Raw genomic sequence first — 15,596 nt, 5'->3', positions numbered from 1 at the left:
CTTCCGGAAAGAGCAAAACGTGAGTTGAACCGTTTTGTTTGTGTAATTGTCTAAAAATTATACCGGGTGTGACCTGTAATACGAGCAAATAATTAAAACATAGATCGTACTCATCAAACTGAATAGAATTCCAAATACAGCAATAGAATTCCAAAATTAATTATCTCTCACCAACGCCGTAAAATGAGCACTTTATTGTACCTTCAACATTAAATGGCAGTTAGTAACGCATAATGTTACTACACTTAAGCGTATCGGTTTATACCGAGATAACTTTTTGTAAATAAACATTAAAACGTATCGCCGTCACTCCAAATAGGTACCGTGGGTCTGTATTTTAATTAAGACACTTATGCTCTGTTAGCATATAACTCCGCGACGCGTTTGGCTCGGCCGGCCAATCAGGGCGTAATGTATCACGATTCCGCGCATCGCGACCATACGTAGACTATTATAATTTAATCCTATCACTCTAATACTGCTAAGGAAATTGTTAAAGCGCCAGTCATAGCTCTGGGTAAAAAGTTGCAAAATTCTCGCATTAATTAGGTGAATAATTATGGGGAGCCATGTTGGTTCCGACACGTTTTTGCTCGCGGTCGGGTAGGCATCCAGTAATTGCGCTTGCAACGTGCCTAGCTTGTGTATTCAGGGATTATGACAATGTCTTTGAGTACCCGTATAGAAAATGATAGTTTGACGCCTCGGTGATAAAACTAGACCGAGAGCACACTGTCGCGAGGACACGAGCGCCGGTGGGGCACTTGGAACTAACGGAGCACTCGGTATTAAGTGGGTTTTGTTCGCAACGAGCGTTTCTTAAGGTCCGGGGGCGCTACTACAAAATTCGAAAATCGAAGTTCGTATCGTCTCTCTCACTCTCGTATTAAGTAATATAAGCGTCAGTGGGACGGCAAAGTACGAAGTTCGAATTTTGCACATCGTAGTATAAAGGCCGCTTTACTCATGAAGATACGCTACCATACCTGAACTAGTAGGTAGTACACTGTCATTGTAGGCACCTAATCAGTACAGGGAACTTAGATATTACTATGGTAATAAGTAAGGAAAATATTACATTTAGTAATTTACATATTTTGCATGTTTCAACGTCATAAACTTCTGAATTAAATATAAAACTAAACAAAGAAAAAAATATTAAAAAAGCAATATAAAAAATTAAACAATAAAATCGTCAAAAACTTTATTTGCAAACAAAAATGTTTAAGAGCGAGTGTGTCTTCTCCTTAAGGTTGCTACATTGCATCCATATATTCAGTTATTAGAATAATATAATAATAATATAATAAAGTTTTATTTCCAGGCATTCAGAGTACACCCATATTATGTAAAAAATAAAATTAAAATTAAAATTAAATCAAATCATTAAAAATAAAAACACAAAAACAAAATAGCAATAAGGAATAGAAAATAAAATAAAATAAAAATAAAATTAGGTTGTACCTACTTTCGGTTCTCGTTTTGATGGGCGGAAAGCCAGTACCTAAAGATGGAACTGTCCACATCGAGATAGACCGCACTTAAGATGCTGTTCCGCGAGCGACGCAGCCCCTCCCAAAAGGAGGCTATGCGCGCGCGCACAACAGCATAGAAGTCAGGTACTCCGGCTTCAGCAAACATGGATGAGGCACTGCAAAACCTGGGCAGACCCATAAGGGCCCGGAATATGTTATTATACTGCACCCTTATGGAGCTGTACGATTTGCTGTTGTGCCTCACCCAGAGTTGACAAGTGTAGAAAGAAAGACAATAGGCGTTGAATAACGTGCACTTGACTTGCCTGCTACACCTGGCAAATCTCCGGGCCAACATGTTCCCTCGGACCGCCAACGCTCTCCTCTCCCTCTCCATATCCTTGTCGTCCCTCATGTCATCCGTTAGTATATGGCCCAGATACTTGAACTGCCGCACAACGCGCACTATCTCACCATTCAGTCTGACCTCCGGCACATTCTCCGGACCCCTTCCCGCCTTGAAAACCATAACTTCCGTTTTAGCTACATTATATATCAGCCCATGAGAGTTGACATAATTCTCACAGACTGATACCAATTTCCTGAGGCCCTTAATGGAGGGGCTCAGCAGCACCATATCGTCAGCATAGCTGAGACTGTTCACACAAACACCACCTATGTGACAACCAATTTTGGTGTTCCTCAGCCTCCCCATCAAGTCGTTGACATATAGGTTGAAGAGGTCCGGAGAGGTTACCCCACCTTGGCGCACCCCGCATTCTAATATATAGCTATCAGATGTCATGTCGCCCCATTTCACACAGTTAGTTTGGTTTCCGTACCAGTACTTGAAAACTCGTACCAGGTCCTCGGGCACACCAGAGCCTCGCATTTTGCTCCATAGAATTTCATAATTCACAAGGTCAAAAGCTCGGCTCAGGTCGAGAAAACATGCGTAGACAGATGTGCCATTACTCACGTAATGGTTTATAGCATGTTTCAAGCTAACAATAGCAGAGTCTGTGGAAAGACCGGGACGGAAACCAAACTGCGCATCATCTATGTTAACAGCCTTGAGCAGTACGGGCTGCAACAACCGTTCAAATATCTTACCTATTACAGTTCCTAAGGAGATTGGTCGATAATTAGCCGACGATGACAGGTCTCCCGTCCTGTTTTTGACAATCGGAACGACAACGGTACGAATCATGTCTGGCGGGAGATAAGAGTATCGCGTACATAGATTTAGTAGACTACAAAGCTTCTTGTATATGCTGTCACCTGCAAAGAGTATGTGCTCAAGACTAAGATCATCATGGCCTGGTGATTTGCCCCGTTTCATGCTCATAACCACTTTCTCGACTTCCTTAGGCAAGAAACGAATAAGTTGTTGTGGTTTAGCCTCCAAACTACAACTAAAAGGCCTATCCTCGAGCACACACTCCACTGCCGTCTCTGGTATACATCTCGGGGAAATTTTAAACCTATCACTAAAGATACTGGCTATCAGCGCCGGTTCCTGGCACCCATCCACGCTCACAGGTAACTTTTGTTTAAAATTAAGCTTCTTAATTTCATTCCAGAATTTAATAAAATTTTTATCTTTCCTCGAGGCCGCTAAAATATCTAGTTTAATTTTTTCTTCGTTGTTTTGACACCAACGCAATTTGTTTTTAAAAACTCTTCGACTTTCGCACATTCTTTCAAACACTGGACCGAAGGATGGCTTACCAGAGCTTAGCCAGCTATTAAAATGCATTCTAAAAATACCATGGCTTTCCTTGACATGGAAGTTCCAACCCGGTACCATTGGTCTTATTTTACTCTTACCAGAACGAGAGCACTTCGTTGTCTTAGCACCTATTCTTAAAGTTGTTACAATACTTGTATATAAGTTATTAATAAAATTATGATGATCATGTAAATATTTACAAGTATTCAATACATCACAATCATTTACGTCATTGCATATGTTACAAATAAATATGTCATTAATTTCAGTCAGATGTTTATCACAGTATTTAAAATAATTATTAATTTGCTTATTGTCTCTGCTCCCCCAACGCACTCCTCCCTGCCCGTGACCCTGTCCATCGGCTCCGGAGGCATGGTATCTAGTTGCTAGATCCAGGTTACAGACAACGCGTAAAGGCAGATGGTCCGACCACGACACATCACTTATAACATCCACCGAGACAATGGTGTCCCACGCAGCTTTTGTGGTAAGACAGTGATCCAACCACCTTTGGGCACCATTTGCATCACTGATGAACGTGAATGAGCCCGAATCAAGACCGAGCTTCTCCACATCTGCACACAACCACTCCTCCTGCACACAGAAGCTGAAAAGCTCCCGACCGAAGCTCGCGCTTGGATGTGCGTTAAAGTCTCCGAGTAAGAAGACTACTTGTGCATCACACTCCTCAATTATTGCGCTTACGGCGGCCAGGCAACCGATGAATTCCGCGAGATTGTCAGGATGGTCCGTGGGCATGTAGATATTCATCACAAGTACTACCCGAGAGTCCAAAGCAATACGAATTGCGCTGATCCTGTCACTGTCGCACTTAACAACAGACACGTCTGGGAACCTCGCCCTCCTCCACAGAATTGCCAAGCCTCCATATGGCCTTCCCCGCAGCACGCCCGCCGATGTGTCCACCGATGAAGACGCCGTACATGCAAAATCCGCATCTATACCATGCACGAAATCTAAGTCGTGCTCCAACAACCAAGTTTCCTGTAGAAGGACGATATCAGCTTCCTTACATAAATCACGCACATACGCCACAGACCTTTTAATCGACTTACAGTTGTACGAAACCATAGTAGTCTTCGCATATTTATTATCTAATTTATTAATGGGTGTACTTATCATATTGATTGATAAAATATTAGCTTTCTTAGTTCGTCGTCGGCCTTTGTGATTTAACAAAGCGATCGCGGAAAATCCTGTACTTAATTCCTCTGGTCCAGAATGAGCTACAAAGGAATTTATCTAATTTACATTTAGGTACAATAACTTTAAATGACCTAAAGTCTGTTTCTTGTTTTTGGGCAAGTAGTTGTATATCTATACACTCCTCGCCCTGTTTTTGTATATATTCCTTAAGGTGGTGAACATCCATAGTCTTATCTAGCCGTGATACATATATAGCCGCATGTAATTCCGCTACTAATAAATTGCTCGATGATGGCGCCGATCCGCACAAGTTACCTTTGCGCATAACTTTCTTTTTACGTTGGACCAAAATAAAGCCATCATCATGCTGAGAAGAGTTTGCCCCTATTCCCTTTGGCGTAGAGTTTAAAATCGTGTCGCGCTTCCTAATGACTACTTCACGATAACTTGGTGCATGATATTCTATGCCTTCAGAATCGGTGCGGGTAGATGTTTGTGCTTGCGGTGATGTCAGTGTTAGTAAACTTCGCGGAGCGGCGCTCGGGCTATCGGGGTGCGGGGAGTTTCCCGCACGCCGCCGCCGCCCGGCTTGTTTACTTTTGTGAGATGCGGGGGTATTAGCGTACCGTTGTTGAGTGTGATGCGTTATTGATGTGTTGTTCTCAGAGCGTTTCTGACCCTGCTTCGAATTAGAATTATTATTCTGATACATTTTCCTCAGGAGTTGCTTGATGTCCTCCATGTCTGTTTTTAACATTTCAATGTCTGTGGCGCAATTGTCAACGTTCTTATTCTTGTCTGCCTTTAACTGGGTCAGTTCACTTTTTAGCAGACACATTTCTTTCAGGAACGCAGTCACGTCGACATGGTCAAACGTGACAGGTGGTAGCTTATTTAATTTTCTAGCAACGAAAACAGGCAGTATCGTTGGTTCCGTTTCTTTGATCAAATTAAAAATTTCAAGGAGCGATTTTTCTTCGGAGCCCTCCTTACGTCTCATCAGTCTCTTGTGCGGGGCCAACAATGCCATAACCACTTGCCGGGCATTTTCAATTTCGTCAAAAGCAAACGCGCTCATACAAATTTGAAGAAGTGCCTTGTCATGTAGAACATCAACCTTGTCCACAACGAAAGCCAGTAATTCATTTATTATCACATTGCAAGCTGAGCACTTGAGGTCACATGTAGAATTATTTTGCCCATTACAATTTATCGCGGCTGCTGCGCCGGCGCGTGTATTCGGCGGAGAGCGATTCATCGTACACGCGCACCGTGTGCGACGAACGACACGAGACTTTAGTTTTATAAAAATCTATTCTTTTGTATGATTTTAATATTTAAACCATACTGGGCCTCTGCAAAGTAATGCATAAATATAAGTAAGATTTATTGGTTGTTGCAGTGAGAAAATCCTCCGGTCAGTCAAAGCTCGTGATAGCTACGGGCAGGTGATGGCAGCTGTGCAGAAAGCGCAAGCGGTCAAACAACTAGAAGTAATGAGCAGACCGGAGACCCCACACGACACAGGTGATATTTTTTCCCGTTTTTGCAAGACATATTTTCCCAATGTTGACATAGAGACATTACACACATGAGAAGACTGTTTGGTTTATGAAATTTTGATCTTAGGAGACACAGCATAGCAGTAGGACATTACAGCTGATTTTATTTAAAACATTGATAACGTCGGCAGAGATGGCAGAGTCAGCAGCGCTAGGCTCGGACAGTGCACTGTTACCGTACGCGGGCCCTGCGCCGCCGCCGGCCGCCGCCGCGACCGCGCTGGCGCCGCGCAAGCCCCCCACCATGCCCAAGCCCCGCTGGCACGCGCCCTGGAAGCTGTTCCGCGTCATATCTGGGCATCTCGGATGGGTGCGCTGCGCCGCCGTGGAGCCCGGGAACGAATGGTTCGCTACAGGTAATACTCCTTTAAATCAAGTTTGGCTTTGCCAGCCATATTCGGGCACATAATAAACAAGCGTAAAGGTTCGCCTTTGTTGCACATGGTATGGAGGACATCATTTGAAATATTAACTACAAAATACAATACAATAACTCTTTAATTAACACCAACACATAGTGTGCTCGCTAATCCTGCCATGTACAGCAGTGCTTGCACTGTTGTATTTCAGCGTGAAGAGTAAGAGAGCCGGTGCAATTACTGGCACTTGAGGTATCCCATCTTAGGCCTCTAGGTTGGCACCGCATCTGCAATCCCCTTGTGTTGTAGGTGTTTATGGGCGGTGGTGATCTTTTACCATCAGGAGACCCACTTGCTCGTTTGCCATCCAGTTGAATAAAAAAAAAAACAAATAACAAAACGCATTCAAATCGGTCCACCTGTTTAAGATCTACTGTGTCACAGACAGACACACACACACAGCCAGACACACATATCGGTAAAACTTATAATATAACACCCCTCTTTTCGTGTTGGGGGTAAAAATAATACATTGCGCCTTATGGCACGATTTTCAGCTGTCGCGTTTTGCCGACCGTGGCGTCAAAGGGTAAAACCCTTTACATATAAGTTTGACTCCAATGTCTGTCTGTCTGTGGCAACCATCGTAGCCCAGTGCACGCACAGGTTGGGAACTCTCGGACTTACATAATAAGTGTCTTTGTGTCGGATAGTGTCTTTTTCAGCCTCGTCATTGGTGGTTTCATTGATAGTACCGATGAAGCTACAGATAGCGCGCGAGTTGAATGCAGAGCTCAGTAATGCGATAGTGTTGCGACCTTATTAGAGTTAATGATGACGAAATTATCGACATCCAGAAAGAATGATATTTTAATTTTCACTTTTTTTATCTTTCGCTGTTCAAACACATAATTATGTATAATATACAGGACCATCGTAGTCGCAACGTGTCTCAACAAGATGGATGTAACTCGATTAAACCATCAACAAAAAAAAAACGGAAACGAACTCGGATCAGTCATCATTAAAAACAAAAAAATAATACGGGGTGCAATATAAGTTAACGCGATCGATATGTGTACGACAGATCAAGGATAGCACTACACTAATGGCGACTGAGGCGGGGCGTGTGGCTAGCGGGGGGAGAGGCTCCCGCCCTTCACCTCAGGCCCCCGCTGCATTCAACTCGCGCGCTATCTGTATACATTTTTTTTTAATTGATTGATTGACTTGCATCATTATTTCCAGGTGCTGCCGACCGTGTGATCAAGATCTGGGACCTGGCCAGCGGCAAGTTAAAAGTGTCACTCACAGGGCATGTCAGCACAGTCAGAGGTAACTTTACCGGGTGTGTAATGATCGGTATAACAACATTTGATATGATTTGAAAGGATAGGAGCTTCACGGAACGTTTTTATAAAATAAACCTAACCTAACCTAACCCAAACCAAACCACCACCAAACCACCAAACCCTAACCCTGTAAGCCGTGGTGGCCTAGTGGTTTGGCCCATCGCCTCTCAAGCAGAGGGTCGTGGGTTCAAACCCCGGCTCGCACCTCTGAGTTTTTCGAAATTCATGTGCGGAGTTACATTTGAAATTTACCACGAGCTTTGCGGTGAAGGAAAACATCGTGAGGAAACCTGCACAAACCTGCGAAGCAATTCGATGGTGTGTGTGAAGTTCCCAATCCGCACTGGGCCCGCGTGGGAACTATGGCCCAAGCCCTCTCATTCTGAGGGGAGGCCTGTGCCCTGCAGTGGGACGTATATAGGCTGGGATGATGATGATGATGAACCTAACCCAAAGTACATGAAATTGAATTGATAAATAAAATAAAAATAAAAATCATTTATTTCAGATGCTAGATCCATATCGTGTTAGTAACAGAAACTGGTGAAACTTACAGACTAGTTAATAAAAATAGAAATAAGTTTGGTTTTTAAGATAAATTACATTATATCAATTGTTTCATTATGTCAATTGTTGTTATATACTTTGTTACGCACCAAACTTTACCTTATTCAATCAAACAACTGTTACTTATAATATAATATTGTCAATAAGTGTTAAAAATGTTGGAGGAGCGGAGCGTTCTAACACAGGCTTTTTAGCCTAAAGGGACGCCCCAGGTACTGTAAACCTACTTACCCATAAATATGAAATAAAGATATTTTGATTTTTGATTTTTTTTTTGAAACAAACATTTGTTCATGCTATAATCTTTGCTTATTCAGTATCGATTGTACTGCAAACGCATATGTGCATTCAGCAGCCTGGAAAATGTATTGCGTATACAATAACAATGTTTCATAATCAAAACGGAAATGACTAGCCAAATCGAAACTTTAATTCCGATATACTAGTTCATGAATATTACTAAAAATAAATACATTTATGTTGTCATTTTTTAAATTACAAGCAATTCAAATACTGCCCAATACTGCTCATCATCATCATCATCATCATCATCAGCCTATGTTCGTCCACTGCTGGACATAGGCCTCTCCCATGGCACGCCACTGAGCACGATCCTCGGCTACTCTCATCCAGCTCTTGCCAGCCGCCCTGCGAAGATCATCGCTTCACCGAGTCTGAGGACGTCCTACGCTACGTTTGCCGATCCGTGGTCTCCACTCAAGAACTCGTCTACCCCAACGGTTATCGGTTCTTCGGGTTATATGGCCGGCCCACTTCAGCGTGCTAATGCGGTGGGCTATGTCGATAACTTTGGTTCTCTGTCGGATCACTTCGTTACGAATTCTATCTTTCAGAGAAACTCCGAGCATAGCCCTTTCCATAGCACGTTGAGCAACTTTAAATTTGTGGACCAGCCCTAACGTGAGCGTCCATGTTTCAGCACCGTATGTCATGTCAATACTGCTCACTACATAGAATTTGTTATTTCCTAAGCGTACGTGAATATGTACATTTATTTATATTTATTTTTTGGCAGGCTTGGAGGTGTCGTCTAGGCATCCTTACTTATTCAGTTGCGGTGAAGACAGACAAGTTAAATGCTGGGATTTAGAATACAATAAGGTAACATTAACATTTTATTCACAGCACATTAATATTACAGACGTGCATTATACGACATTGAAACCTTGATTAAAGTAAGAAAAAAAAGATTTTTTTACTTGGCCTTAAAACCATGAAAAACACATGGCCATGATGATATGTAACTTTTTTTTATTATGAGAGGGAGGCAAACGAGCAAGCGGGTTATCTGATGTGAAATTATCACTACCGTAAACTGCTTCAACTTTGCCATCTCGCCCCAATATTGCCTGATTTGATTTAAAGTCGATAGCTTAGCACCCGTATAGGGTTTAAAGCTTTTATCTCCGTAATAATAACTCCCGTAGATAAAAGTTAAAAAAATTATACGAGTGCTAAGTTATCGACTCTAAATGAAATCAGGCAATGTTGGGGCCAGAGGGCAAAGTTGAAGCAGTTTACGGTACTGCACATGAGTGCCAACTACTCAAAGAGAGTCATTGGTCTGTTGCCAGCCTTTTAAGATAGTATAAGCCCTCTTCTTGAAAGCCCGGATGTCATAGTTGTCTGTCCAGAAACACTGCTGACGGAAGTGGATTCCACAATTTCACTGTACGTGACAGGAAGTGCCGAAGGAAATGCACAATCGTAGATGGCTTTTCATCAAGATGTTGTCGATGAAATTAAGACTTTCGGCGGGAGGTGCGATGGTGGAATTTCGCAGCTGGTAGCAGGTCAAATAATTCTTCGGAGCATTCACCTCAAATTGTCGAATGTAAAGGTGGTTTCAGACTAGCGTTTTTTCTGCGCGTATGCGATCCTTTTTGTGCATACGTGCTTACACCGAACGCGCGTTTTCCTGCGTGTTCAACGCTCGAAGAAAACTAAACCGCACCTGTGCGTGCATACACGCTTACAAAACCGGCCAAGAGCGTGTCGGACACGCCCAAAATAGGGTTCCGTAGCCATTACGAAAAAAATAAGTAATATTTTTCAAAGGATTTCTTCTATTTTATACGGAATCTTCCAAGTTTAGGTATATTTTATACCTTAGGCTGCTTAACCGTTATAGTTTTCCTTGAAAATTTGATATACTTACTACCATTGTGAATTTTTTCAAAATTTTCCACCCACCGGTGGTTTTAGAGGGGGGGGACGCTCGATTTTAATGAAAATTTGCACTTTAAAGTTGAATATTTTGCAAACAAATCACTGAATCGAAAAATCGTTTTAGCAACCCCTAATGATTTTAAAATACCTATCCAACGATACCCAACACTACAAGGTTGGATGAGGAAAAAAAACACCCCCACTTTACGTCTATGGGAGGTACACTAAAAAAATTTTTTTTGTAACGTTTTGTTGTATCATTTTGTCGACATAGTTTACATACATATTCGTGCAAAATTACAGCTTTCTAGCATTGAAAGTCCCTGAGCAAAGCCGCGGACGGACAGACAGACAGACATGGCGAAACTATAAGGGTTCCGTTTTTGCCATTTTGGCTCCGGAACCCTAAAAACGAGCTTTACGCGCAAATAGCAAGCTAGTCTGAAACCACCGTAACCATCTTTCTCCAGGTGATCCGTCACTACCACGGGCACTTATCGGCGGTGTACACACTGGCGCTGCACCCCACCATCGACGTGCTGGTGTCGGCGGGGCGCGACGCCACCGCGCGCGTGTGGGACATGCGCACTAAGGCCAACGTGCACACGCTCACCGGACACACGGACACCATAGCCTCGCTCGTGTGCCAGGCTAGCGAGCCCCAGGTACCATATCTATACATATACAGGGTCTAACATTTAGATACAGTATGATTACTTGGTGTTAACACTTGGGCGTGCCTTCAGTCAATTTTCATCTTTGAGGTCCATCCCATCTTAGACCTCTAGGTTGGCGACGCATCTGCAATCCCCCTGGTGTTGCAGGTGTCTATGGGCGGTGGTAATCTCTTACCATCAGGAGACCCACTTGCTCGTTTGCCATCCAGTTGAATAAAAAAAAAGCATCAAGGGCGGAGCAAGGAGAGGCAGATGCCTACAATACATACTTTTCTCATTCTCTATTGTTTTTATTTATAAACAAACAAATAATATATACAATAATTAACAAAAATAAATAAAAAAAGAACTAAAACTAACTTACTCTAATCCAAAAAATCTATTTCTACGCGTAAATTATTAGATACAGCTATCGCCGATATCGTGGGAATTCCCTAAAATTACATTGTGGTTTTCATTGACGTTAAATTGAAACACCCATGCTAAATTTCATGAGTCTAAACCCAGCGGTTGTTATTTCGAGATTTTATCCCTATCCCGTGGGAATATCGGGATAAAAAGTAGCTTATGTGTTATTCCAGAAGTCCAGCTGCCTACATACCAAATTTAATGACTCTAAGCCTAGCGGTTGTTATTTAGAGATTTTATCCCTATCCCGTAGGAACACTGGGATAAAAAGTATCCTATGTTTCAATCCAGATGTCCAGCTACCTACATACCTAATTTCATGACTCTAAGCCTAGCGGTTGTTTTTTCGAATTTTATCCCTATCCCGTGGGAATATCGAGATAAAAAGTATCCTATGTTTTAATCCAGGCTATAAATTAACTTTTCGCCAAATTTCATCCAAATCCGTCCAGCCGTTTCAGCGTGAAGAATTAACAACTCACTCACTCACTCACAAACTTTCACATTTATAATATTAGTAGGATATTAAGAAGTAAGACATCACCCAAATCGCAGAGGGGCCAATCAACTTTTTTACCGACACTTTGGGCGTCTCCTGCGTTACCAAAATTGTCTCTGGGCGTTACCAAAAAATCGTACTTCCAACAAGATATTTCACGGTTAAATAGGTTGAACTTACGTAGGATGGCATGTATTCATCATATGTACACTATCTATTAAATTACAGAAAAAACATGTTTACTTACAAAAATCTGCAATTGTTTGAAAAATGTTGCGGACAGATTAGTGTCGGTAAAAAAGTTGATTGGCCCAGAGACTGACTATTAGGCAGGGTGTCCACAAGGCTGGCTCATTTCTCATTCTCCATAGCAACTTGCCGCCCGGCCCTTGTAAAGCATATTATCGCCGCAGATAATAACGGGGTCGCACGACTCGACGCTCCGTCTGTGGGACCTGGCGGCGGGACGCGCGTTGTGCACGCTCACCAACCACAAGAAGTCCGTGCGCGCCATCGCGCTCCATCCCGCGCTCAACACCTTCGCATCAGGTAACGTACCTTTATCTACACCCATATAGTAAATCCTCAATTATGCGTTCAAAAACCATAGGTAATGACCAGCATTACGACATTGGATTCTATTATGAACACGGCTGTATCGTAATGGTCATTATTTCATACATCATTACAGCACCCGGGGGGGGCGCCGCCACCTGCGCGAGGCGCAGCGGGCGCAGCTCGTGGGGCAGACATACCTACCTAGTTCTCGTTAATGCAGGTCATTCTCAATGGTTCTTGAACACATGATAGAGGATTTAATATATGGATATAGATAAAATATTGTATGCAACTGTACGTAATTAGGCCTTAAAACACTCATGTGACCCTATTATGAAACTCGGCTACGCCTCGTTTCATAAACCCACACTACACTCGTGTTTTAAGGACCCCTATTACGATACAGTTGCATAAAATACTAGTTTATAGGCTTTTTTTTAAAGTGTACCTTTTCTTTCAAAATGTATTTAATTTGTTTATACAAATTTTATGAGTCAGTTTTGTGACCCTATACAGTGTATGAAAAAAACGTCACAAAACTGACATTTCTTTTAACTATCGGAATCGATTGTGCTCTTGATTCTGAATAGGAGACATGTTTTTCTAAAATTGAAAAAAAGTAGGTACACTTTTTTGTGAAAACGTCCTTATACACGTAAAACAAAATGGATAAACTTGAGTTTTTAATTTTTTAATGTCGGTAAATGCTTGCATTTATTGCAAATGGCTGGCGTATTTGTTTTTGCGCGTTTTTGTGCGTGGAAAAAAACTCCGCGAGAATCGCACTTTAGTACTAGACTGCCAGCTATTTAGGTCACGCACGTTTCCGCCTAACCATTAGTCATGTTTATTGTATTTTTGTATACATATTTTTTTCTAAATCGTGTGTCGCTAGCGTTCGTGTCGTTACGGTGTACTATGTTTGCGAGTTATTTTTAATTCGAAATGTATCCCCCGGAAAAACAACGTCACGGCTTGCTGCAACGCTGCTTACTGCTGAGTGGGGTCCATTTTACACCATTCAACACTAATGTTGTCAGTAGACAGGAAGCATAATGTTGTTTGTCTGTGTTTCTATTTTACGTTTGTGTCAATTTTTTTTTAATTAATTTATTTATTAATATTAGCACAGACATAACAATTTATTATCAGTACGCCAAACTCTAAAACAGTTTGTTGGCGTCGCGCTCTGATGCTAAAATTCTTGTGCAAAGTGATGCTTACTAACTACATAACTAAACATAAACACAAAATATGTATAGGTACCAACGGAGAATCAGTCATACACATGTTGATTTTATTGCGTTGCAAATAAGGTTTATATTTAAGATTTATTTGTGTAAATAAATCTCACTCTCTCTCTCGCACACGCACACACACAAACTTTCGCATTCGTATGCGACTAAAAAAGTACTGAATTTTAGTCTCATCTGTTATAATGAGCACAAATTCAGCTGATTTAAAAAAAATACAAAAACATAGCTTTAAATTTGACACGGATCCGTGTCTTAAGCATAAGAGGGGTTACTAGGATTAGTTGACTAAATATTCGAATAATATCCCTTATCTGTCGTCTTGATCCCCCCAGCGTCCCCGGACAACATAAAACAGTGGAAGTGCCCCGACGGCAAGTTCATCCAGAACCTGTCCGGGCACAACGCTATTGTCAACTGCATGGCCGTCAACCCCGAGGGCGTGCTGGTCAGCGGCGGCGACAACGGCACCCTCTACTGCTGGGACTGGCGCACCGGGTACAACTTCCAGCGGCTGCAGGTAATTGTTGTTCAAGAAAGGGCCGGCTGGATAAAAAGGTCGAACTTCTAAATATTGTTTGTATTGTTGGGCTATTCATAACTTCGTGGGTTCAAACCCAGGCTCGCGTCTGAGTTTTTCGGAATTAGTTTGCGAAAAAAGTCCGAATTGAGTTTTGTCTATTATAAATTAGGAGCAAAATAAAATATGCATTGATTGAATGTAGTCTGAATCAGGACCAAAACGTAGGTAATTTGTAAAACGAATTTAGTATTTCAGTTGGAACATATTTTATTTCTTATTATGGTGTTTTCTTTTTATAGTTAGATATGTTTATGTAGGTTTTATTAATTTTGTTTCCTGTCATTGTTGTGAATAAATTGATAAATTGTTTTGAATTTGAAGATTTTTTTTTAATTTTGGATCTACTTTCAGTAGAAAGTAAAGCGAATTTTTAGAATAACTTGACAGTGCTTTGTGTCCTTTTTGCTAAACTACGTCCAATTTTTCTCAGTCTACGTAAATAAAAATGGTCATTCTTTCTAACAGTCTATATCATATTTTTCAATTTACAAGATTCCATTTTTGACGATATTCAGAATGGACAGCTTCCTTCGTATTTCAAAGTGTCAATTATTCTGCTTGATTGTATAATTTTCCATGTACACTCACGAGCACCAATATCTGACACAACAAAGCGTGTATAAAATATCTGATACGACTATTTCTAGGGCCGGTGGATGCGTCAGATATTTTTGCACACTCCGCTGAGGACCGTACTCAATAACAGTAAAGACAATTTAATAAATCAACGTCTAATTTCCTTCCTCAGTCGGCCGTCCAGCCGGGCTCTATGGACTCCGAAGCCGGCATCTTCGCGATGACCTTCGACCGTTCCGGTTCGCGTCTGATCACAGCTGAAGCCGACAAAAGCATCAAGATCTACCGCGAGGACGAAACCGCTTCTGAGGAGACGCATCCCGTCAACTGGCGCCCTGAGATACTTAAGCGGAGGAAGTTTTAATAAAATAATTTTTTGGAACACTGCTTTTTTTACTCGTAGCGCCATCTAGTGTCGAATGGAAGTTTTATCTTGACTAACGCCATCTTGTGTCGACAAAAGCACCAAAATCTACCGCTAGGACGAAACTGCTTCCGAAGAGACGCATCTCGTCAACTGACGCCCTGAGATACTTAAGTGGAGGAAGTTTTAATAAAATACGGTTTTGGAACACTGCTTTTATTTTACTCGTAGCGCCATCTAGTGTCGAAGGGATTTTTTTTTTTACTTAACG

General features: G+C 41.8%; 1 protein-coding gene across 1 annotated transcript; it reads left to right on the top strand.

Annotated features, from left to right (window-relative positions):
* Positions 1 to 5,785: 5,785 nt before the first annotated feature.
* Positions 5,786 to 15,513, top strand: LOC141436013 (pleiotropic regulator 1-like). The gene is made up of 8 exons (XM_074098845.1): positions 5,786 to 5,904; positions 6,071 to 6,295; positions 7,547 to 7,633; positions 9,254 to 9,339; positions 10,878 to 11,072; positions 12,405 to 12,540; positions 14,138 to 14,322; positions 15,134 to 15,513. Exons 1-8 carry the CDS (start codon positions 5,829 to 5,831, stop codon positions 15,323 to 15,325), a joined length of 1,182 nt encoding a protein of 393 aa, XP_073954946.1. The 5' UTR covers positions 5,786 to 5,828; the 3' UTR covers positions 15,326 to 15,513.
* Positions 15,514 to 15,596: the final 83 nt, after the last annotated feature.

Source organism: Choristoneura fumiferana, chromosome 16 (genome assembly GCF_025370935.1).
Source record: "Choristoneura fumiferana chromosome 16, NRCan_CFum_1, whole genome shotgun sequence".
NCBI lineage: Eukaryota > Metazoa > Arthropoda > Insecta > Lepidoptera > Tortricidae > Choristoneura > Choristoneura fumiferana.
This window is presented reverse-complemented; position numbering and strand designations above follow the sequence as displayed.